At 29.9% G+C, this 26,053-nt stretch overlaps 1 protein-coding gene across 5 annotated transcripts in view; it reads left to right on the plus strand.

Moving 5' to 3' along the window:
• Positions 1–26,053, plus strand: part of LOC105834973 (neurexin-1) — a 421,734-nt gene that overhangs the window by 385,196 nt on the left and 10,485 nt on the right. For 4 of the 5 annotated variants that reach the window (XM_036290354.1, XM_036290358.1, XM_036290357.1 and 1 more), the window contains 2 exons: positions 22,853–23,094; positions 23,184–23,307. In XM_036290354.1, coding sequence (XP_036146247.1) covers positions 22,853–23,094; positions 23,184–23,307 — 366 coding nt within the window. The remainder of the gene's footprint in view (positions 1–22,852; positions 23,095–23,183; positions 23,308–26,053) is intronic. The other variant, XM_036290356.1, reaches the window with a different exon arrangement.

The raw sequence follows: 26,053 nt of genomic DNA on the forward strand, positions 1-26,053 counted from the left end.
ATATAGGGGAGTGTGGGAAAAACGAATCCTTAAGGGAGATTTTAAGTTAAAAGAAATCTACATATGGAATTCACTTTTTGTTGATGAAAAACAAATCTTTGTTTATTCTTGTATAAGAAAAACAAAATATATTATAATAATTGTCATTAAACTTTGAAAATTTTAAACAAAAATAAAAATTTTACTGTCCGTAATTATTCGAACCTATCAGGGTAATAGCGTATAAGTAATTATGGACATTATGAAATTAATACAGGCATAAGGAATAAGTTTCTTGTCACAAAAAACAATTGTCATAAACGCAATCGCTTGAAAAACTGCTACCAATGCAGTTCTCTTGTACCAATTTTTGGCATTTAATACAAATTATCGGGAGCGTCCGAAATGGCCACGCGTAAATTTGACCACGTTCGAAATTGCTACCTTTGAAACGGCCATGTTTGGAATAGCCACGAAAAATATTGCACGTAGTTCAATTTGCCCACGTTCGAAACGGCCACGTCCGAAATGGCCACGTTCAAAATGGCCACGTTCGGAACGACCACGGAAAATATTGCATGGAGTTCAATTTGTCCACGTCCGAAACGGTCACGTCCGAAATGGCCACGTTCGAAATGGCCACGTTCAAAATGGCCACGTTCGAAATGGCCACGTATGTTTTACATAATTTCCAGTACAATGCACATGGGTTAGCGACTTGGACGGGGTAGGTGCGAGAGGGAGACCGAAGGTTCCCCTTGCACCCCACCGTGCGCGCGCGCGCGCGCGCGCGCGTGTGTGTGTGTGTGTGTAAAGCATTCTCTGCACCACATGGGTTTGCAAATTTCCACGCAAAACAAGAAAAAAATTATTCCGAACGTGGCCGTTTTGAACGTGGTTATTCCGAACGTGGCAATTTCAAACGTGGCCATTCCGACTGTGGCCATTTCGAACGTGGCCATTCCGAACGTGGCCATTTCGAACGTCGACAAATTATATCCATTCCAAATTATCTAATGCACATTATGGGTGCATTGTTAAAACAATATACTACTTATTGCAAATTGTGCAGAATGTTTTCTTTTTTCACGTTCTTTGTACTTCTTCGGCTTTTTTTCTCTTTTCTTCAAATCTCCTCTTTCAATTTTTGGTTTCTTATTTGGTAGTCTTTTTAGTAATTCTTGTTTACTTTCCTTTTTTAATTTGTTTTCGTTTTTTCTTTTACGTTTTTCTTTTTTTCTTTTCTTTTATTTTTTTTTCTTTTACGTCCGTAAATGTTCAGCATTACCCCACAGCATATCTAACTTCAAAAAGTGTTACAAGATACATATGAACATGCACACATAAAAAATGTATATACAGTATTATTTTCTAATTTAATAATAACCAAATAAAACATAGAACATTATAATATTACTACTTAAAAAAACGCAACGCAGAAAATACACTGATCGAAATATTAAAAGTAACAAATCTTTGTCATAACTTATCTTGAAATGTGTTCGCAGCCTGTCGTCGTGAATGTTTGTTTATAATTGAGCGTGTCAAGTTTGTACACGGTACACTATTACTGGAAAGAGAAGATGGCGGACAAATACAAAAATGATGATGTCCGGTTTTACCCGGCGTTCGTATTTCCTCCATTCTCCCCTATATATTTTTTGCAAATACTCGTTGTAAAATTTATATTTCCATTACTCACTTTGTAGTTTCCTTTTACAAGCAAATTGCTTTTTTTCTTATTGATTCTAATTTACATTTTTATACATTTAAAATAACCAGTGTTATTTTAAGGTAGAGTGAAGCTGTATCTTAAAACAGCTTGTGGATAGTATTTATATTCTGGTGTATTGTGTTCATTATTCAATTTTTAGCACTTGTATATTTGTATATATTTTTTGTCATTGGAATCACCCGACTGTTTCGCAATTCTGCCTTACGTTCGCGATTCTATCTTAATCAGACCTTTCCAAAGTCATCTCGTGAGCGTTTTGGAGAGAGAATAAAGAAAGATAGACGCTCTAGCGGCGGAGAAGAGACGGTGGAGCAGTCTGTTTCGGCGGTAAAGCAAGCGTGTTTTGGCTCACGAGCTGACCTTCTCAACTTTCACCCCGCTTACACGTATCGCCTCGCGTATTTTTGACAGCCACTTTGAGTCTGCCATTTTGATTTGGGAGTTTTGATCTTGGATTCGTACTCAATGATCCAAAAAACACCTAAATACCAGATTTCATAACAATCGGAAAATTTGATTATTTTGGGTCCGCCGCCATTTTGAATTTTGGAGTTTGGACCTTAGATTCATATTCAGCGACACAAAAAACTTTTGGATATTAATTTTTATGCAAATCGATCCGGCCAATTAAAAAATAAACGATGTGCGCCATATGGCGTCAATGCCCACTGGGGCACACGTATTTTCCGTGCCATATGGCCTCAATGCCGCCGAAGCGGTTAAATGAAGTTTTAGATTATATCAAATGGAGATATTACAAAAAATTGCTCTAAAGTTGTCTTATCAATTTCATACGCAAAAAAATGTTGCCAGTACACAGAGAGATTTCTTTAGATTTAAGAAATTTTCTTAAATTCTAAGAAATCTATGCATTGGAATAGTCCAAACAAATCAATTTTTAAACCATAAAATGCAATTGTTTGACTTTTCAAATATATCTTTTATACATTCCTATCTTACATATATCTTTACCTTAAAGTTTAAGGCTTAAACAATTTTATTATATTATTCAAACAATGTTATTGTGTCGCTCAAAGTAATATATTACTTTACCTATGTATTATTTCACTATTGAAGAACATGTTTTTTTTCTAAGGAGACAAAAGCTCGTGACCGAATACGTAATTATCATTACACGCAGAAAAAGAATTCGTTACCAAAGTTAAAATTTTTAACCATAAGCCCTCGTCTACAATAAAGATTTAAGCTTTAAGCCGCAAGAAATTAACCAATCACAATCGAGTATTTTTATAAAAATCTACTGTGATTGGCCAGTTTCTTACGGCTTAAAGCTTAAATCCTTCATTGTAGACTAGGGCTAATGCCTGGTCTATACGCTTGTCTTTAAGTAACTATTTTTAAGATAGTACGTTGAAGTGACTTGCACTTGAAACGACTACTCAGTTACACGCTCTATTTAAAGATCGATAACTATCGATATCAATCAATAGTTTGTTTTGTTTCGCGCGATATATAACCTTTAAAAATATTTTTGTTATAATTTGAACGTGTCAATAATTGATAATCGTAATGAATAACCATCAATGAATACTAATAAATTGTATAGCGCTACAATTATATAATAAGTGATTAAAAGATAGAATATAGCAAGAAAATGTGCAAAAAGAGCGAAATTAATACTATTAAGAAGACAAAAATATCGTGCTTTAATAGCATTTATTCTTTGGAGCCGTCGACGTAGGTCTTTCATCAGATCTTATTAGATTCAATCAGAACTATTCTTAAATAATCATGAAAAAATTTTGGAAAATTTGTATTTAATTATACAGGTTAGTCCTTAATCTTTATATCAACCAACTTAAAATTTTTCAAATTCTATGTATATTGAACATTAACATTACTTTAATTGTTATAGATAGTAGATTTAAAAAAAAAATTATATTTTTCCAAAACATTGTTTGAATATTTGTGCAGGGAGTTATCGCCATACATAAAATGTCAGGATACAATTATGTGAAAAGCTATTACAGTTTCTAAAAGAGTTACTGTGACTTTAATAATGTTAAAGGAGAATATTGACTTTTGGAGTGTTGCTGATATTTTTGGTATTGGCAAGAGTACTGTCACAGTCTAACCATACCCAGTTGCTACAGTAAGAGTCGGCACCTTTGATGTAGTTGTCTTCAGTCACGTGGTATACCGCCATATTGTTAGATGTACATCGGCGCTACGATTCAATGCATACACTCAATTATTGAAATGCATCCACACATAAATTTGTGTAAATATTGACTTATATATTTTGTAAATATGTACATATATAAATTGAGGCAGATTAAGATTATTTAAAAATCGTGGGCGCAGCCATGTTGTTAGATGTACGCATTCGCACATGCGCACTAAAATTTGATTACAAGTCAGACGGCTCATTGTCGCAACTGGGTATGGTTAGACTGTGGTACTGTTGGTTACATGTTACACGATTTCTGTGATGCTTTAGTGAAAAAGTTCTACAACGATAAAATTTCCAAAAACAGAAGAAGAAAGAATCTTTATTTCGCAACGTTTCTTCAATAGATGGCAATTTCCTGATTATTTTTGAGCCACGGATGGCTATCGTATCTCTATATTAGCTCCTCCAGAATATGCAAAAGATTACTATAATTACAAGTCATTTAATTCACTTGTTATATTAACGGTTGTTGATGACAAATATAGATTTACGTACATTTCCTGGTAAAAATTTCTGTTAGAAACAGGTAAAAACAGTTAGAAAAAGATAGAATTTCTAACAGTTTCTAACAGAATCCTATACGTTGTATCTGCAAGCTTAAAGAAAAAACTTAACTACTATCCGTTTTTATAAGCAACACTATTGCATTTGCAAATACAGAAATTGCAACAACGTGTAACTGTATGTATTAGTAATTTATCCGTATATCAGCATTTATAAGTTTTTACAGAAATAAATTTTGTCCGTTTCTGTTTGCATCCTGTATGCATCAGATGCTGACGATATCTGTCTGCAATTACGGATACTATATCCATCTGCCTTTGTTTGCAACGTCAACTTATAGGAATCTGTTTGGAATTACGGATACGATTTTTGTCCGTTTCTGTCCACATTCTGAACGCACCAAGTGTAGACAGTATCTATTCGTAATTACGGATGCTATATCCATCTGCCTCTGTTTGCAACGTCAACTTATAGTAATTTATTTAAGGTATATAATCGATTTTTAACGAAATGATCTGAATGTATGTATGCATGCAGACGTATAACGATACGTTTTTTTAGTTAATCTAATTCAAAGTTTATTTTTCTTCTTCTAGTGCGAAGGAAAGAAGATAAACTAGTGCAATCAATTAAAAAGATTTTTTTTGTTCTATCCGCAAGTGCATGTTTTTGTATTCGTTCACTTTACAGCATTTATAACTGGATGTTTTAAATTTTTGTATAGTGCATATAAAAACGGATAGTTACGTTACCGTATAGAGTTGGATCGTTTCGTTAGATACTGTTCGCGACTCGGCGATGAGTTTGCTGGTGCCCCTGAGGATGGTAAGCAGGGTGAGAGGACGTTCGTGGAACAGGTGTTAAATAAGAAAACGCACTGAAATTACGTGTCACATGGACTCATCGTGATGTCCGAGTCGTACGGCAGAAACAGATAGTTACATCAGCGCACAGATTTGGATAGTTCTGTTACAGATCAGTTAGATGCAGTTAGTCTTTCTTTCCATTTTTGCGTATATAATCCTATACAATCTGCACAACATTTTTTATCCGTTTCTATCTGTAAATGGAGGGAAAGAAACACATAGTAAAACAGTTACAAACGGATAGGATACATTTTTTATCAGTTTCTAATGGAATTTTTACCAAGGTTATTTTTATTCATTTTTATCTGTAATGTTGTAAAGGTTTACATATAATTGTCTAACAATTTAATGTAACTATTGATTATATTTGCAATTAATTTTTCAAATATGGTAATATTAAACCCAGGTAGCAAGGTGACGTTAATACGACGTCAATAATTCGTCATTTAAGGTCGCAGACGTCATGTTACCAAATTAAGACGTAATAGTAACGTTATTTTTTGACCTATTAATTACGTCAGTCATTTATTCATCCTACAACGTATTTCCGACGTCATATTCTTGACTAATTAATAACGTCAGTTAATTGATCATTTTACGACGTATTAATAAGATTTTATTAGTGACTAATTACTGACGTTAACTATAATTCTTTGTAATAATTGACGATTTGACCTCAAATGACAAATTATTGAGGTCTAGTGGACGACACCTTGCTACCTATAACTATCATTATTTAAAAATTGGTTAATAAACAACATTATTAAAATTAATATATTTTATATAATTAATACTATCAATATTTTAGAATCATCCCAGGCAGCACATAATATTTATCATAAATATTTATTAATATTTATTAATATTTATTTTTTCAAAATATTTATTTTTTCAAAATATTATATAAATATTTTACACATATTTTATATATACGAAAAAAAAAAATCTTTATTCAACATATTGAAATATAAATTAAATATTTTATACAGAGATGGGTAGCAGCAAATACTTTTGTCTTCAAATTACACATTCAATTACATATTACTTTTATAATTTGTAATTGAAATCCATTTAATTATCCATTATTTTCAGCATTTGTAATTAAGTTCCATTTAATTACTCATTACTTTGAGCATTTGTAATGGATGTCCAAAGTAATTAAATTACACTATTGTAATGTAATTACATTTGTGTGATTTAATTACATTTGCGTGATTTAATTACATTTGTGTAATTTAATTATATTTGTGTAATTTAATTACATTTGTGTAATTTAATTACATCTGTGTAATTTAATTACATTTTAATTTTTATTCGAATTGAGTTAACATAAGTTCATAACTTATGAAAAATATTTTATGCATGGGAGAAAGCTTTTCTTTCAGACTCGTATGATTGCCGCCCAAGCAGAAGGCAAACTTCACGATCGTCTAAAAAATGTCGCTTTCTCCGCTAGATACACAATATATTATTTTTGCAGTATGTACAGTATGTACACTCTCACGTTCTCTTTGTCGTTGTTTAATTACACATACAGACGTAATTAAATTACACAAATGTAATTAAATTACACAAATGTAATTAAATTATACAAATGTAATTAAATTACACAAATGTAATTAAATTACACAAATGTATAAATAAATTACACAAATGTAATTACATTACAATAGTGTAATTTAATTACTTTGAACATCCATTACAAATGTTCAAACAAATTAGTAATTCAATGGTGTTTAATTACAAATGTTCAAAGTAATGTGTAATTAAATCACATTTAATTATTCATTGTTTTGAGCATTTGTAATTTGGTAATAGTCAATTACAAATTCGCCCATCTCTGATTTTATATAATATTTATGATAAATAAAAGATAAAGATTTGTATAAGTAATATTTTGTAAATATTTATAAATATTTCATAAATATTTTTATAATATTTAGGATAAATCTTTATGATTTGTCAAATCTAAGACCACAAAAATATTTATAAAATATTTGGATAAATATTTATAAAATATTTAAATAAATATTATAAATATTTTATAAATATTTTATAAATATTGCGTTTTGTCTGAGGTATAATTTAGCTTTATCAAAAGAACAGAGCAAAAACATATTTCTATAAGTTATTCCACATGTTATTTTGCATATGTAAAAATCAGGAAAAAAACTGTAAATTTATATTTATTTATAAAAATATTAGTTAACTACAAGTTTCATGTTTCTCGCATCTATTGAACTGATCTATAACAAATATGTATTCATGATCATCAAGTGTTCATGGATCATCACAAAGGGCTAAGTAGCGTACGATCTTCGAAGTCAAGCAACGTCGACGGCGGTTCAGAGTTGGATGGGTGACCGCGGAAGTTAGGCAATTCCAAATGTGACTGTGGTGTGGTGGGTCGTGATGCTTGTTGAGAAACAACGTAATTTTTTTTTACATTATAATTATGTTATTTCGATATTTTCATAATGCAAGTACTGCATATATAGGACATGTACCCGAAATATTTTCTAAAACGTCAAAATAACGGCTTTTACTACCTGGGATAGTCATAAAAATGACGTTAAAATGTCGTCTTTATTAAATGTAACCTAAAAACCTATATTTTTTCATAAAAATAACAATAAAATACCGTCAAATGTACGATACTAGCTTCTTAAAAATGACGTCAATAATATGAAAATAATGACGTATTTTTGACGTCAATATATGACGTCGTTAAGATGAGACAAATGTACGTCAGTTTTACGACATTTAGACGTCATTTTATCTCGACATTATGACGTCTGGTTCGTCATAAAATGACCAAAAAATGCCGTCAATTAGACGTCACTTTGCTACCTGGGAAGCTTTAAGGTGATGCAATAATGCGTCAGTATTTCGAAGAAGCGGTTTGTTTAGAAATTTTACTAATGTAGGTGTCAATCTGCATATGACAACAAATCTCCATATAATATCAGATGCAGCATTCCCATTATTAACACAGGTTGCGAAACCATATCCGATATCTAATGACATGTCATTGGCACAAAGGAACTTCAACTATCGACTCAGTAGCACACGCATGACTGTTGAAAATAGTTTTGGCCGTTTGAAAGAACGATGGAGAGGATATTGTTAAAAAGAGCTGATCTATTACTTAAAAATATGAAATATATTATTAAAGCTTGTTTAATTCTTTATTGTAATTACAATTTATGTGAAACTAAAGATGAAACTTTTTACCCAGAATGGATCGCTAAGACGTAGATTTAGAAAAAAAGGTATGACAATGTCAATAGTATACCTGTCCCGGATGCCAACAGCAGCAAAACTGAAACGGAATATGCTAGCCGAAAGACTGTGAAATGACGGCATATATATAGATAATTATGAATGACAAGTCACTGTTAGTAATAAATTATATAAAAAATATTTAATTTGTAATAGAATATATTTATTGAAAAACAATTTTATATTCTTTACCATTTTCTTACAAATATAAATTTTATATTAATCAGTCTTTGAAACATCACAATACATTAAATTAATTAAAAACTTGTACTTTAAATTATTTAGTCTCACAGGCATCAAAATATAATAATATTAAATATAACATTAAATATAATAGTATTTGACTTTCATAAGTTGATTGGGAACTTAATTATAAACTTTTATCTTTATTACGAAATACGAATAAAACTGAAAAAATGTATACTTTAAATCATCCAGGATCACAGTCATTCAAATTAATTTGGGTTATACTTAAATATAATAGTATTCGACTTTCATAATTTGACTGGGAACTTAAATTTCTAACTTTTATCTTTATTACGAAATACGAATAAAACTAAATAAAAATATCCCTCAAAATAAATAACGTATACCGTATTATGTAAATCTATTATGAAAAAACAGTTAATAAATGAAACTTACTTTCCAAGTAATAAAATAGAATGGCTCAAATAATTAAAAAATCAATAACAAAAAAACAGGGCTACAGAGCTGCGACAGATAATAAGACGGTTCTTCGTCTAAAATCTTCACCCGGTCCCAGTCAAAATCGTGATTTCTCTCCAGTTTTCGTGATTTCTCTCCAAGATGAGAAATGACTGAAGGAGAGGAGACATCTCTATTAATGTCAGAGCGATGCTCTTTTATTCTAGTAATCAGTTTTCTCTTAGTCTGGCCAACGTATGTAGCGTCACAATCCATATACGAGATTTTATATATGAAACTATTGTGTGACATGTTGTCCGTTGTATCCTTGTCGATCTTAATGAATTTTTTGAGAGACCGAGAGCAAGAATAAGCCATTCTGAAATCAGAGCTTCACACTACTCTCGAGAATGATTTTCTAAACTTTCTTCTTTTATTTCAGTTTTAAATATCTTTTCTTACTTTTTTTGTTTGCCATGCATGTTATTAAAATCTTTACTATTAAGATCACAATGTGTTTGTAATCAGAATATTTTGACACTTCATTTTTCTTTTTATCGTCGGTAACATTTTAGTGTAAGATGACATAAAAGGTTTCAACACATTCGTATTTTTTTTCTTATAAATTGGCTTACGGATAATTTTATTTGACTTGTGTAAACTTTGATTTTCCATCAATACAGATTCCGAAAAATTCAATATTTGTTGTGTGGAATTTGTTATTTCATTTTTGTGAGAGTTTTCTTGAAATGTGTCAATGCTGCTTGACTCGATTTGCTCAGCTGAATTTTCATTACACGTAAATTTGAGATAATTAATATCATTCACAAAAATATCCGCTATTTGCTGACTGTCATTTTCATTAACGATGATTGCTTATGAGGAATCCATATCGTCAATGATATAAATTTGATTAACATTCGGTTTTCGCTGACATTTATTAGGGTAAAGGCGGGCATTATGGCCATAGTTTCTATTTGAGGTCATAATTTTCAAACAACTGGCTTTTTTATTTCGTAACTTTCTGAAATTCTAGTGTATTTAATAAACTTTAATGACAAAATGTCTTGATCAATTAAAATCTATCCATATTCAAAGAAACAAAAAGAATCTGAAAGCATGCGTTTTGGCCATATTAAACGTGGGGTGGATAATATGGCCAACTATAAGAAAAGTGTACAAAACAGTAATATTTTGCAAAAGTGAGGTAATTTTAATTGTACAGAACATAAACATTGAAACATTTGAAACGTCGGAGTGAGGTTAGCCGGCTCGCTCCAATCTCGGGCTTGCTTTCTTTCTCTCTCTCTCCTCTCCACTCTCTCTCTACGTAACGCTGTCGTGCTCTCACAATCACTATTTTCTTGCTTCGCTGTTATTGTCACTCTCAGCACTGGCGTACTTTACATTCTGTTGTACTCGCTGCTCTCTCGTTGCACTGACTGGCCATATTAGCCGCCGAGAATACATTTAATAATGTGCATTATAATTACAAAAATAATGGGCAAAGCACAATAAATTTATCATAAAAATATAGCCAAGGTTTAGATTTTGAAATGTGTAATGAGAAAAGTCAAAATTATTTTGTTTTAATTTGAAAATCTTGCTTAGTTGGAAGTGCGATATCTGACTTTGACGTGTATATTTTGATAGTTATGGAGAACAATGAAGCACCAAACCACAAATAACAACAAAATAAAAAGGTTCTTGTTGCTAAACTTCAAGGATAGCTGCAATAATTAGTTTTTATACATTATCGATGTTTATCAATGTTTAGAATATTTAATACGGGCATTGTGGCCATATTACCTGCCTGGCCATAATGCCCGCCTTTACCCTATGTGTTCCTGATGTAACGGTAGATGATGCAATTGTAGATGATTTAGGTCGTGAAGCAGTCATATTTTGATGGAATATTGTTGATGCCGATTCGATATTTCCGGTATTACGTTCAAGTCAGGCATTATATTCAAAACTGCAGATGTATCTTGTACAATATTGTCTTCAGCGAGGGCTGTAAAAGCATTCAAAAATCTATTTATTGAATGCGTTACCATATCATCTCGAATTTCATTCTTGTTCTCTCATCATATCTAATCTTTGTTGAAAGGATTTCTCGGTCTAAATGAGTAATTGTATAGAGTATCTTCTTCGTTAAATGTTGGTTGTTGTGAGTCACTTGACTTACTCGATTCAATACTAAAAAAAAAGAACAATTTTTGTATTGAAAATATTCATATTAACATCATCTTTCTAAAAAAGTTATGTTACAAAATTTACTCAGTTTGTTCCTCGCAAGGCACATCAGTATCCTCTTTAATATTCTCAGACTCATTGACTTCTGATTCAACTATTGTTTCAGGTATATTATGTAAAAAAAAAAATATCTGTAGTCTCATTCGAAGTAAAAGTACCAATGACAATCGTTTGCGATCACGAATCGTACGTAAGCAACATGTTCAATACAATGATTATTGTGTGTACAGTAAGCTTTAATTAATAGTAATAGAGTGCTGTATTATTTGTTGCAGAAGTTTAGTATTCTGTATTTGTGACTGTATGTGTTGTGTTGTTAATTTCTTAAAAAATCTGTCATTATTTCCTATACATATGTAAAATTAGATTTACTGAAAACAATCAAAACCTAGACTGCAATTAATAGCTGTATATCATAGAGATATTACTTTAGTATAATTATAACAAACAATAACAATAATTACTTGTGTTATTTTCTGATTCATCATCGATAAGACGATGTTTTAACATATCGTTATTATAATAATACATGCATCTCTTTGGCCTAGAATTTCGTGTAGTACGGAATAATAAGGCCAATCTGGTGTTGAATCTCCTATGAAAAATGGTATTTCAGGTAAAGAAAAATATAAAATTTGTAAAAATACTTTCTCTTCGTCAAAAATGTTTGATATAACTTTATGTAGAAAAAAAGATGTAATTTTCATAAAGTTTTTCAAGAATTTTTTGTAAAACTGTGGGAATGTTGTGTATGATTCTAATATTGTACCTGATTTAAATTTCATTTTTCGGTATTTCGTTTTTAAATTATCGATTTTGCTTTTTACTTCTGGCGCTGTTCTATTATGTCCGCATTCGTTCAATTTTCTTGCAATTACATTGTAAATCATATTGTGTCGTGTCATGGAAGAAAATAGTTTTAATTTTATCTGTCGCCCAAGTTTGTAAAATAATTAATGTTTCAGTCTCAACAAATACTTTTCTTTTTTTTTTGGATTATTTTTATAACTCGACATCTTTGAATTTTAAATAAGATCTATAAAAAGAAGTGGAATCTTTATTTTCTGTCATAATCATATTATTTCAATTTCCCAGCAATTGAATCATAAATTTGAGGTTAACCCTACACATGGGGTTACGGTAACCCCAGTCGATTTTGAAATGCCCGTTACTTAAAAGTATTTAGCAAGGGGACGCTGGGACTGGGGGGGGAGAGTTTGAACTGTGCTTTACTTATTCCTCTTTGGGTGTTGTCAGTGTTCTGAAAACAACAGAAGTAGGATCATCGAAAGTGTGTGTTGGGGTTACAGTTACCCGGTGTGTAGGGAACGTAGCAAAAAGTGGAAAAGTTCCAAATTTGAAGGGTAAGTAAAAGTTATTTGTTTGTTCATTAAGTATCATTTACGCATACAGTATTTATATATATTACCCATGTCGCGATCACTTTGCAAAAATATACTGCAATTGTAGTATTACAAATTAAAATTTTTTTCTATAACAAATAAAATCTTTTGTAATAAATATTTTTTGTATTAATAATTATGTTTTTGTGTATTAATAATTACATTTTTAAAATAAATATTACTATTTTCTTTTACTATTGTGTTTGAACTGCATTCATTTTTTACTAAATTCACATTACGAAATAAATATATTTTTTGAACAGAATCCAAAAACTGACGACAGATTCTTAAAGTACAGCTCTTCCCCTTTCCATTAATCACCATTTTAATTACTTTATCTGTTTTTTTTTTTTTAATAAATACAGCCGTTTACAGAAAAGGCAAATTTTTACAAAAATTTTTCGTTCCTTTCTCATTCTTTTTAAAAAATCTATTTTCTTTTAATATCTTCGACTTTTCAGCCAAGACCATTATAATTCTAAGATTTTTTCTTTTCGATAAAAAAAAAGAAATTAAAATTGATTAAATACATTTGAAGATATAAATCAACGAAATTTAGGGGTTAGCGTAACTCCTGTGTGTAGGAATCGGGAGAAAAATAAAGTGTGTAGGCAGAGGGTTAAGCTGAGTTTGGAAAAAGTTTTAATCTTAGTCAAAACTTATTAAAAAATTAATATACAATCTAACAGCTTCTTATTTAGGTAGATTGTTAAATTTGTATGTATTTGTATGTAATTTACGTGAATATATATTATCACAGATATCTATATATGATATCATGTAGCTAAAGATTTATTTTTGAATTTATCTTTTACGAATATATATTAATTTATATATGAAAGAAAGAATATATTAAAGAACTTACTTGGATTATTTAACTTATTATCAAATATATATATGAAACCAAGTAACCTAACCTAACCTAACCAATGCCCCAGATCCAAAGCAGAAATCCATATAAATCGATATTTTCTAATATCAGGGACGTTGAATTGGGATTTCTACCATCCTGAAGATAGTTCCATCTTAAAAATAGTTTGATACAGCTACACGCGCACTTTAGACGGAGGTTAGATGTGTCTTTAAGACACAAAAAATACCACATAGGCCCCGAGAGCTCACTACGATAGCATAGGTTGATACGTTTTTTGTCACCGTGAGTGGTTTGTTTATGTAGCGTTTGGAGTGTAAATTGCATTATGAGAAAGGTGCCGCGTGTGTCATCGCCTAATGGCGGTCCGCGAACTACATCGCGGCTGCTGCGACCTATAAGATTGAATCTTATTTGAATCAAATAACGTTTTTATTTAAATTAAATTTATTTCAAGTATTATTTCAAATAACAATAATTATTCCATCAAACAATATATGATTTAATGTAATGAAACAATCAAATTTTTACTCAATAATACAATATTCTGTAAGAAATAAATTTTTTCTAGCAAAACAAATATGATTTAAACAAATACATATACTAAATTCAAAGAAACAAAAAATTTTCTTTGTATATTGCACCCTTTGCAACTTTTGAAAAAAGAATAAGACTTATCGTTTCGATATAATAAAATGTTTAATATTAACACTCCGTCTGTACACTACTTATTTTCATTAACACGGTCTGTCCTGTCCTTTTCTGTTAAATACATGCCAAAAATCTGAAAAAATTCTCAATTACTTTTAAGTGACTACATTTTAAATTTAGATAGTTATTTTGGTCATTTATTGAAAATTTTTTTTTACAATAACAGTTTAAATTAAATAAGTCCCAGATGCGTACAGTAATAAACAGACACAGTACAAAACGGATACAGTGCGAAATGACACAGTCGCAAACCCATGTGGTACAGAGAATGCTTTGCGCGCGGTCCATTGTGATTAAATTGCCATTATCGACTAAAAAAAGCAAATTATGCTTGTAACTCAAGTAAAAACATCATAAAAATAACAAAATAATTAATACAAAAATACAAAAATCAAATATTTCTTACTGTCACGAAATACTAACACGGTTTGTACACTGGGTCTTTTTGGGAACACTTGAAAAGTTTACATGCTGCCGTTTTAATAACAAGCCGGATCGAAGCGTTCTTTCGGGTATGAATACTTACTATTACTAAGTTTTTTTAAGGAAGGGCGCCAAGCTTTGCTTATCACCAGCCTTGTGGCTACAAAAGTGAAAAATTTTGCTTGTTTCCTTTTGAGGTCAGTGTACAGACGGAGAGTTAAATATATTTCAACATTATTTTAGAAAGTTGCTATATAATTATTCTTTTTGCAATACTCAACGCCTTTATACTTAACACAAAAATACAATTTAATATTACTTTCATTATTGTTTTTTAATTTTTTAAAATTAATAGAACAATAATTACTCGTTATTTTGTACTTGTCATTAAATTTAAAAATGTATTTATTAGATTTTCAACTTTTATTAATACACAAAGTGTAATTGGTGTTTTTTTACTTAAAATAAGACAAATATTTTTTCAAGATATGATATAATAAAAGTATTCATTTCTAAAAAGAACATGCCATCGATACTCGAATCTATAGAAGTTTATTCTCAGTAAACAAAAAATTATTGCTGCAATTATAATGTTACTCATTAACATAGTAACATTTCCAAGTATGTAGTTTTTAACGTTGTAGACAACATCATTATGAATAAATTTTGGTTTTAGTTTGGAGGTTTCGGTATAATGTTGAAATAACATTTGCAATGTTGTTATAAATAATATTGAATTTATATTTTTTTAACATTGCAAAAATGTTAGAATAACATTGTGAAAATATTGAAATAACATAATTATAATGTAAGAAAAAAAATTAAATTTACGTTGTTTCACACAAGCACAATTATCCCACCATAGTCACATTTGGCGTTGCTTCTGCGATCAAAAAAAACCCATCCAACTGTGAACCACCGTTGTTTGATTTCGACGTTGCTTGATTTCGAAGATTCTATGCAACCTAACACTTCGTGATGATCCATGAACACTTGATGCTCATGAATACATATTTGTTATAAATCAGTTTAATAGATGTCAGAAAAATAAAACTTGTAGTTAAATAATTTTTTTCAAACAGGCTAGTTCTCAATGACTATATCCTACTTTTTTAGAAAATATATTTATAAATAAATATAAATTTACAGTGTTTTTAGTGATCTTTACACATGCGAAATAACATGTGGAATGACTTATAAAACCATGTTTTTGCTCTGTTCTTCTGATAAAACTAAAACTATATAATTAATAAAAAATAGTAATTGGTGATTATTTTTTGGAAAAATTTCTACAAAAAATAATATTTATATAAAACAATAAAAAATTCCACGAATTTTTACTTTCAGTAAATATTTTTAGATATTCATAGAAATTTTTTCCGCCAGGGTGTTATTTATAATATTAAATTAATAACAAAGTTAATAATATTATTAATCCTTTTTCTAAAAAGTGCATGTTATATCGATTCAAAATCTCAAAGTGATTGAGTAAATTTCCACTGAGAGTTCAAATCGGGTCAGAGTCGGGCCAATTAGCCAATAGTTATGCTGGTTACAACGGAAGTAACCTAATTTCTGTTGTGACTAGCATAGTCATTGGCTAATTGGCCCCGATTTGAATCCTCGGTGGAAACTTACTCATTGTTGCTTTTTATCCGCGAAGTTGATTGGTTCTCTCGTTACGCTTATTTCGTGTTGCAAAAGTAACTGTTATTGCGATTGAATTTTGGAAGCTATAAAAATTTGTCAAATTTGTATAAATGATTAGTTATACAATTATCGTTGTGATTTATTTTTAAAAAGTAAAAAATAAGGAGTCAAATAGCGCACCAAATGTTTCTTGCTTACTGAGTCACTGAGTGAGTTGTTGTCACTTTTCTGTGACGTTGGTTCGTTTACTGCGCTTACTTCGTGAGTGACTATCATCGCGAAGATCTCATTTTGACATTTCATGATGCATATCATAATATTGGTTAACTGTGTAATGTAGTGGTAATAAAATTTTTAATTTCAATTTTAATTTATATACATATAAATAAATTAAAATTTATTATATATGGATATATATATTATATATATATATATATATATATATATGTATGTATTTATATATGTATATGTAATATGTATGTATAAAAATAAAAGTTGTTCTTTTTCTCTTTTCTTCATAAAATAATAGATCGCGAAAGTATACTAGAAGAAAAAGAGAAAGAAATAGTAACTAATATTATTAATGTTAATATTTAAATCTAAAGAAAAAATAAAGAATATTCAAAAGTAAACTAAAGAGAAAAAAAGAAAAAATGGATACTTTGAAGTTAAAAAAGAATAGATAAAAAAAGAGGGTAACCAAGAAGAAAGAAAGAGAAAAAAGAAAGAGAAAGAAAGAAGTCGAAAAAAGAAAGATGTCCAGTAAGCAAGATATTATTAATACAATATTATTACAATAACGAGATTTGATAACATAACAGTTTAAAAATGTATTTCTTAATTTTTTATATAACGTTATTATAAGAAACATTTTAGTAAGACATTAAAAATTACATAATTTTCACTGTAATTGTAATGTTAAAGAATATTACGTTATCCATTCAAAAAGAAAATAAAATCCACAATCATATCTATCGAAATGTTTGAGGTGGTCCTGAACTTCGTGAGAGACTGTCATTGCGGAGTTAGCAAATAGTTTGTATAGATGTGTTACGTCCGGCGCGTAATGTACGCCGAATGTTACGGCATGCATCCTGCAAATCGCGACTTACTCGTAAGATATCTTCTCGTTCGTTATAGTAAATATATTCAAATCTGACGCTCACGATATACATCAATACAAGCAGGTACGGGCCCGCTCACATAAACACGAGATCAACACGTATTAATCTCAGACAAAATCCCGGCAATAAATCAGATTTATTAAATAAAGAAATAATTAAAGAACCACCTTAAGTAACAGTACGAAAAGAATTAAATTAGAATCAAGAAATATTTTCATTTTGTTTTCAACCATAATTGGTTCTTCTAAAATAATTAGACAACGCTTGGAACCTCTTTTATTTTGAATAATACATCACTAGACACAGTATCTATCTCGCGCTAAATGAACGCGCAGCGCGAACGACCGTATATTTACACCAGTACACGACTTGTGAGCAGGGTTCTAAATAATGCATTACTTTTTGTAATGCATTACGATTTCATTGAAAAATATTTTTTCAATAACCAATACGGAGGTTCTTAATTACGCATTACTTTTGAAATAATCAATGCAATTTTTTTCATTACGCATTACTTTTGAAATAATTAATGCAATTTTTTTCATTACACGTTACTTTTGAAATAATTAATGCGATTTTTTTTTATTACGCATTACTTTTGAAATAATTAATGCAATTTTTTCCATTACGTATTACTTTTTAAATAATTAATTTGTATTAAAATATATTGCAGACCGAGTTCATTTATAATAATAATTAACAATGATGCTAACCGTGAAAAACAACATTTACGGGTATTTTTCATACATTTATTCAACATGAAATGATGAGCATGCACTTGACTTAAACCGAATCAAAAATAAACTGTAACATAAAATTTAAATTATATGATCACGAACTGATAATATATTTAATATATACTAATTTTATACATTTTATTTTATTCTAAAAATATATATCTTGTTTATTTTTACTCTCATTACATATATTATCAGGGTTCTAAATAATGCATTACTTTTTGTAATGCATTATGGTTTCATTAAAGAATCTTTTTTCAATAACCAATACGAAGATTCTCAATTACGCATTACTTTTAAAATAACTAATGCGATTTTTGTTCATTATGCATTACTTTTAAAATAATTAATGCGATTTTTTTTTATTACGCATTACTGTTAAAATAAGCAATGCAATTTCTTTTATTATGCATTACTTTTTAAATAATCAATGTGACTTTTTCCATTTCGGATTACTGTTTTAATAACTAATGAGTAAAGAAATAATTACTTATTAAAAAATTAATAAATAATGCATTATTTTTTAAGTTGCATTTTCATTACTCTGCTTGTGAGCACCCGAAATTATCGGATTTCAGAAACGGCTAAATCAATCGAGTTGTAACTAGGCTCAATCAAAAGCTTGGGATTGATTTATATAAGAAAACTATTTTTATTCTTCCTCTACAAGCCCTTCGAGTGGAGATATCGCAATGCAAAGTCCAAAATGTTAAAATTTCATTTAAGAATTAAGATACATCGTCGTCGTTCTTGTAGTTAACTATAAGGAGTGAGCAAAAATCCATCTCGCGTATCTGCTACCATGTAGCATTTCAAAAATTATTCCAACACTTAGGAGATAGATTTGGGCAAGACTTTAAAAACCAAGAATCTAACGGGGCGTGAGGGGGACAAAGACCTACAATGAGGTGAAGATCTGACCACGAGCACTGCCTAATATAAGGCAATAGCGGATTTTTATGTAGGAGAAAGTAGCGAGAGAATGCCCTCTAAAGGTAATGTCGCGAATTGTTTGACGAGCGGGCGCGTGCATTAAGAGATGCCAGTTTACATATACATGCCAGCAAGGCTGGTTATACTGTCTGCATACAGAGCTCATAGAAGCAATCCCCACTCTTCGACCTGCGTCGAGCAGCGAGAGCATCTGCTGCCTCCTTGCGTATAATTCAATTGATGGTAAATCATTTCAGCGGAAGTACATAATGACAGTTTAACAGTTAAAACATAAAATAACATAAAATAAAAACATAAAATTATGCGAAAATCAACGCGAACACAAGCTGCAACATATGTTGTTCGTACAACCAGCGCTGCCACTTTTGATGCTCTGCTACCTAATCGGTGTGACACAAAGCTGTAATGGTGGCAACGCAAATACGGAAGGAGCCGTGTACGTGTGCTGCCGGCGCTCAGCCAGCTTTGTCACGCTTCGTCCACGCTTCGTCCAAGCTTCGGGAAGCGGAAGAGTGCAGACAGCTCTCTCTTCCTCTTCCAAGCTGTACGACCTCGAGTCGCTCGAGCTTCGAGCCTTCTTCTTGTGCTGTTATTCTTATCTCGCTCGTTTCTATTACTGTTTCGCTCGCTCTTTAGGCTCTGTTGTCGTGTCGCTCGCCTTCATTACTTTCTCGCTCATTCTCATGTAATTATCACGTTACTCTCCGCTCACTTTTATAACCATATTTACAGACCGACGATTAGAAATTTGTACTATTAAATTATTTATTATACTTATTGTATATAAATTGTACATTATATATAATTATACAGTTATTTAATTATATATATGTTATAATAAAATAACAAAACAAAACTTGATTCGTCTAATGAATCTTGCGGGTCTTTAATTCTGCACTAGACGTGAGACACTGTCGTGTCTTTTAATTACGGTGTAATTAAAAATATAAATTAAATAATTTTTTTCTATACATAAAAGAATAACAACTATAGAAATAAAGGATAGAAAAGAATAAATGATAGTTCACTCTTGGCCAACGTGTATGTTTTCATCGAAAACTTATTAGTTTATTTAATGAGTTTATGATTAGTGAAAAAAATTAAATAAAAAATTAAATTATGTATTATTTTATTTAGGATCAATTACTAATGTTTTATTTAGTTTGCCCTTTAATTTGCAAACAATAACTAAGGATAAAAAAATTTTTAATAAGAGAAAAATATCGGGCAGAATAAGTTGTATAATAAATAAGTCAAAAATAAATAATTTTAAAATATATATATTTTAAAATATTTTTATGAATAACGAACACATTGTTGCTCAACGGAAACCGCGAGAAGATGGTGGTTTCTTCCGTCAGGCCGAAATATAAGGAATTATTTTTTTTAACATCATATTAATATTAAAGAAAACAATTTTTTATATTTTTTGATAATATATGAATGAATGAATGAATAAATGAATGTAGATACACGTAGATAGATAGATAGATAGATAGATAGACAGATAGACAAACAGACAGACAGACAGACAGACAGACAGACAGATAGACAGACAGATAGACAGACAGACACACAGACAGACAGACAGAGAGAGAGAGAAAGAGAAAAAGAGAGAGAGAGAGAGAGAGAGAGAGAGAGAGAGAGAGAGAGAGAGAGAGAGAGAGAGAGAGAGAGAGAGAGAGAGAGAGAGAGAGAGAGAGAGAGAGAGAGAGGAAATACATAAATCCCAGTAATTATAAAAATAATTTTAGTTAAAAATTTAAAAAACACGTATTTATTTCATATTTAAATATTTTTTAAACTGAGCTATTTCGACGAGACAAGACTAATGAGCTAAACCATTTTTTTATATCTCCTCAAATAAACGTTCTAATTAATTTTTTCCTTTTTAAAATTATTTATTTGACGCGTTAAATATGTATAAATAATTTATTTACCTATGCGGCGTGTGCATACACGGAGAGAATTTTCTTTTAAATTTACCCTCAAAATCTGACAATTGTGGAATAATGTATGACCTCGAGGAATTTTACTAAGTTTAAGAGAGAAATTCTCTCCGTGTATGCTCTAAGTTAATATAATATCATTTTTTTATAACTTTTATTGCAAGGAATGTGTACGTTTTATATTTTTTGCATAATTTAGTGCATTTAACGAACATTTAAATTAAAAAAATCTTAATGTTTTAGTTATACGATAGTGTTAAGATTTTAAAAGTTATTTAATTGTTAATTAGGCTTATTTTTTACACGTTTATTTGAGGCATTTAATTGCATTGGACACATTTCACAATATCGATATATATATAATACTGCAACTTTTTAAGAAGAGAAAAAACTTTGGTTCAGGTTCGTGCATGGTCTCAAAAATGTAAAAATTAAATTTTAGTGGAGCGCATTTTGGATTAACAATTGACATTACTCGAAAAGTTGTTAAAATTTTTTGATGAAATTTGGTACACTTTTTTATCTTCATAAAAGCTATATTTTCCTACAACTTTAAATGCTTAAGTTAATTTTTAAAAAAGTTATAAATAATTAAAGGAATGGCCATTTTTTATGTTTTTTTTTACTTTAAACCTAAATTAATTGACCGATCTTAATGAACCAAATTTATCATTGTAGATCTACTTAATACCTACAACTTTTATTCGAAACTTTTTTCGATTCCGTTTTTAGTTTACGAGGCGCAAGCAAAAAACTACTTTTTCCTCACTTCAACCTGTAATTTTGTAATAACCCCCACCTTTTTGCGAGTGGCAAACGTGTCTATCTTAATCTACGCACAATCAAACCTGAGTCACTTATTTTTCCCAAAACGGCTCTTTTGAAGCTAATTCTACTATGACTAATATTGCTGATTGTATGGATTATACAGGCGCGCTAAAATGTGATTTACATCGTATTATAGGTCTTATTACTTATTAGTTAACATATTTGAGTGCTCCAACTTCTTCCGTACAATCAGAAGGACTTTTTAACGCAGAAAAATCATTTTATTTCGACAACAAAAATAGATTATTATTGCAAAACGCAGAAATATTATTTATTATAGAAACTTTATTAATATTAAACTATAATTACTAGATATAAAATTAACAAAGTAATGTCAGAAAAATATTATAAAATATAAATCAGAAAATAAATCTACTTTTAAAAGTTTTGTTAGTCATGCATTGTATTTTTTAAAAATTAGTATCTGGTTTTATACTATTACCAAATATTTGGTATTCGGTATACGGTAATAGTATACGGTATACGGTTCCTATCCGACACATCCCTGTTCTATATATATATATATATATATATATATATATATATATATATATATATATATATATATATGTATGTATGTATGTATGTATGTATACATATATATATACATATATATTCCCATATATATTTATACCAGAAAAATTTTGAATTAACATCAACAAAATTGTAAAAATTAAGTCGGCTAATAACACGAAGAAATTCAACGAAAATAAATTCAAATACTTATGTGTTTCTCGACAGGTTATCAGCTGACAGTTTTCAACAGCCAGTCCACTATTCAAGTGGGTGGCCGATGGAATCGCAGCAAAGGCAGAGTGGAACGACCATTTCTAGGTGTGATAGCCGGATTGGTCGTCAACGGTGCTAGGATTTTAGAGCTAGCTGCGGCCAAAGACGGCAAAGTTATAGTCAGAGGAGATGTGCAGCTTCTACCAGCTGGAAGTCTTCTAGATCGTGCCCCGCCATTGCAAAGAATGCAACAGGTATGTTATCCTCTTAAGTTAATGACATTAAGTAGTCCTCAAAGTAATTTCAATGGCGCAAATTTTAATAATTAATCTGATTCGCATAGACGCCGGCGTCCGGTTTTCCTGGCGTCATGGACGATCTCATATTCTCCGGCGCCGGAAGTGGATGCGCCGGCGATGATGAGGACGAAGAGTGCACTCCGATTTATGAATCAGGTTCCGGTAAGTGTAAGTAATATTTCGGAAGGCGTAAGTAATCTATTCTGCACGTTTTCCCCGCAAGGGAGTCTTCTTTTCTACGCGCGCGTGTCTTGTTGCGTTGATTTTTGTCTTAACATCTTGTTGCATAGTAAATTATATATGACCCATTAATTTCTTCGCAATTTTTATGTATTTACAATTAATTCATGTAAAATATTTAATATCGTTATGTTCCTGAAACATCTATCTGTATATTAATAACGTAAATATATTTTCCTGTTTTTTAATCCATTACTGATTCTAAATGCGTCTATTTGCCTTTCCTATATAAATTTTATTATAAAAATTTTACTATAATAATTTGAATCACAGTTTGACTCTCTGCAAGATACTGTTTTAAAAATTACTTATATTTAGGAAAATTACTTAATTTAAAATCTTTCTTTTACGATACATTGAGCAGAAGAACTAGCGGTAGGGGGAGGAAAGCATACGTATAGGCGTCAGATATTCACTCGAACGTTGTATTTAATTCCAAAATATATCAATTCGTTATTTTATATTTTTATATTTTGACTAGTAATTTGAAATCAGAATCCTAGAAAACATACGTGCAAAATATTGTACATAAATGAGTCATTACTAATTTTTTATTTTGGAATGGCCATATTAAATCCGCCATTTTAATTGTTTAATTTTTTAGATTTGCAATTAACATTGAAAATCTCCACTAAAATTCAACAAAATTATATGTGTAGCAAAAAAATTTGTGCAACAAGGGTTGCAGATCGCATCTTGTACTAACAAACGTCACTTTAATACTTTGCACGTTTTTACGGATATATATTATATTTATAATATATTATATTTATTATAATTTTCTTCTAATTATACATATTTGAATATATATTTTTTTTATAAAAAAAAAACTGTGCAATTTTTAGATATTAAAGTATTTTATTTTTGTATTATAAGTATTTAAAATTGTTTTAGTTTCAAATAATGTTTTAGATTTAAAGCTATATTTATATAGCTGTTAGATTTTAATTTTAAAAGTATTCTAGTAATTAAAGTCTAAGAATGCGTTAAAAATTTAAACATATTTAAGTATTTAAAAAACGGAGATAAACGAAACATTTACTTATTTGAAAACATTTGTTATTTTACTATTTAAAAATTAAGGAGGTCCAGGAGTGACAGAGTTACCGACATTTTTTGGGAACTTGGATTTTCAGATTGGTATAACAGAATGCAAAATCCTTTTACAAGATTAAAGTACGCACAAAAATGAAGGGGGCGACGTACGATTTGTTCTGATAAATAAAGAAAATGGTTATTTATTAGTCACTTAACGACAATATTTGTTTATTGAAAAATTTACAATTTATATGTATAAAATAATTACGTCGCCCCCTAAAAAAAACTCTCAGGAATAATATCGTGCAATTAGAAATAAGATTAGAAGTCTAGAAAAAAAGATTTGCATTCCGCAAATTGGAAAATAAAAAAAAGAAAATTTAGTTATGTACACGTAAAAAAATCGATAAGTAGAGCAATATGAGAAAAAATTTTTTCGTTCTCAATATAAAATTCAATTTATAGATTGATATTAATATGCGTATTTTAATTCTGAAAAAAAAAATTCTAAATCTATACAAGAAATACATATGAAATCTCATTAATGATGTGCATGAATGATTCTACATTATTGACCTCGATCAAATTTCAAAGGCACTACAGGATTTTTTTAAACATTTTTTTCTGAATGTTCTGAATAATTTTAAAAGCATTTCCTTTTTTTCTACAATTTAAAAAAAAAACATAATAATATTTAAAATAATTTTATCATTATACACGTATTTAATTGTAAAGTAATGTTTAGTCCAGACAGCACAGACATTTTAAAAACGTATTAAAAATGTACGTAATAGACGTTTTTTACGTATTTAAAACATTCAAATCAGATTCCTAAACATTTTAGAACATTTAAAGATGTCCTGTTACTTTTCTGGACATCTGAAAAATATCCGTTTTAAGTATTAAATGGACTTATTTCAATCATTAAAAAATTAAAAAAAAATCTATAGGTAGAGTGTTTGTTTTTAATGGAAATAAATGGAAACAAATGGAAATAAAATTGATGGCAATTTATTAATTGCGCAAAACATACTAATAAATTAATAGAGCTACTCTGTCACTCTTAATAATCTTAAAGTTACAATGTCATCACTCATATTCATTTTTGTTGCTATATTTTGGACATTTGGATAAAAAAAAAGACTAAAATTGGACGTCTATTGGATGTGGTGTATTGTCTGGGAATTGTAATTGATTATAATTTAAAATTCTCAAAAACGTGCTATTCAATTTTAATTTATTAATACTGTAGCTTTATATGTAAGCATTATTGATTGTATTGATGTTTATTCAAGAAAAACCTAGTAAATCTAGATCTAGAGTGTCCAAAACCTTCGTAAAGTAAAGCGCTTTCACTTTTCCGTCGCTTCGATAGAGTAAGACAGAGAGATTAAACAAGAAAAGATAAACGTAGAGCTCCGCCTGAATCCAGATCTGCTTATGTTCATAAAGCGAAGGCGTCGAAGAAACCCTTAGGACTGTTACACACAAAATGACATAAGCTGCATAAGCACAGCATAAGATCGTTGAACCAATCAGTTCCCAGCATAAAGTTGCCATATTGATATACATAAGATGCTTATTAGCCTAGAGCTCTTATGCTATGCTTATGCAGCTTATGTCATTTTGTGTGTGA

The sequence above is a fragment of the Monomorium pharaonis genome, chromosome 7, assembly GCF_013373865.1.
Source record: "Monomorium pharaonis isolate MP-MQ-018 chromosome 7, ASM1337386v2, whole genome shotgun sequence".
NCBI classification, from domain to species: domain Eukaryota; kingdom Metazoa; phylum Arthropoda; class Insecta; order Hymenoptera; family Formicidae; genus Monomorium; species Monomorium pharaonis.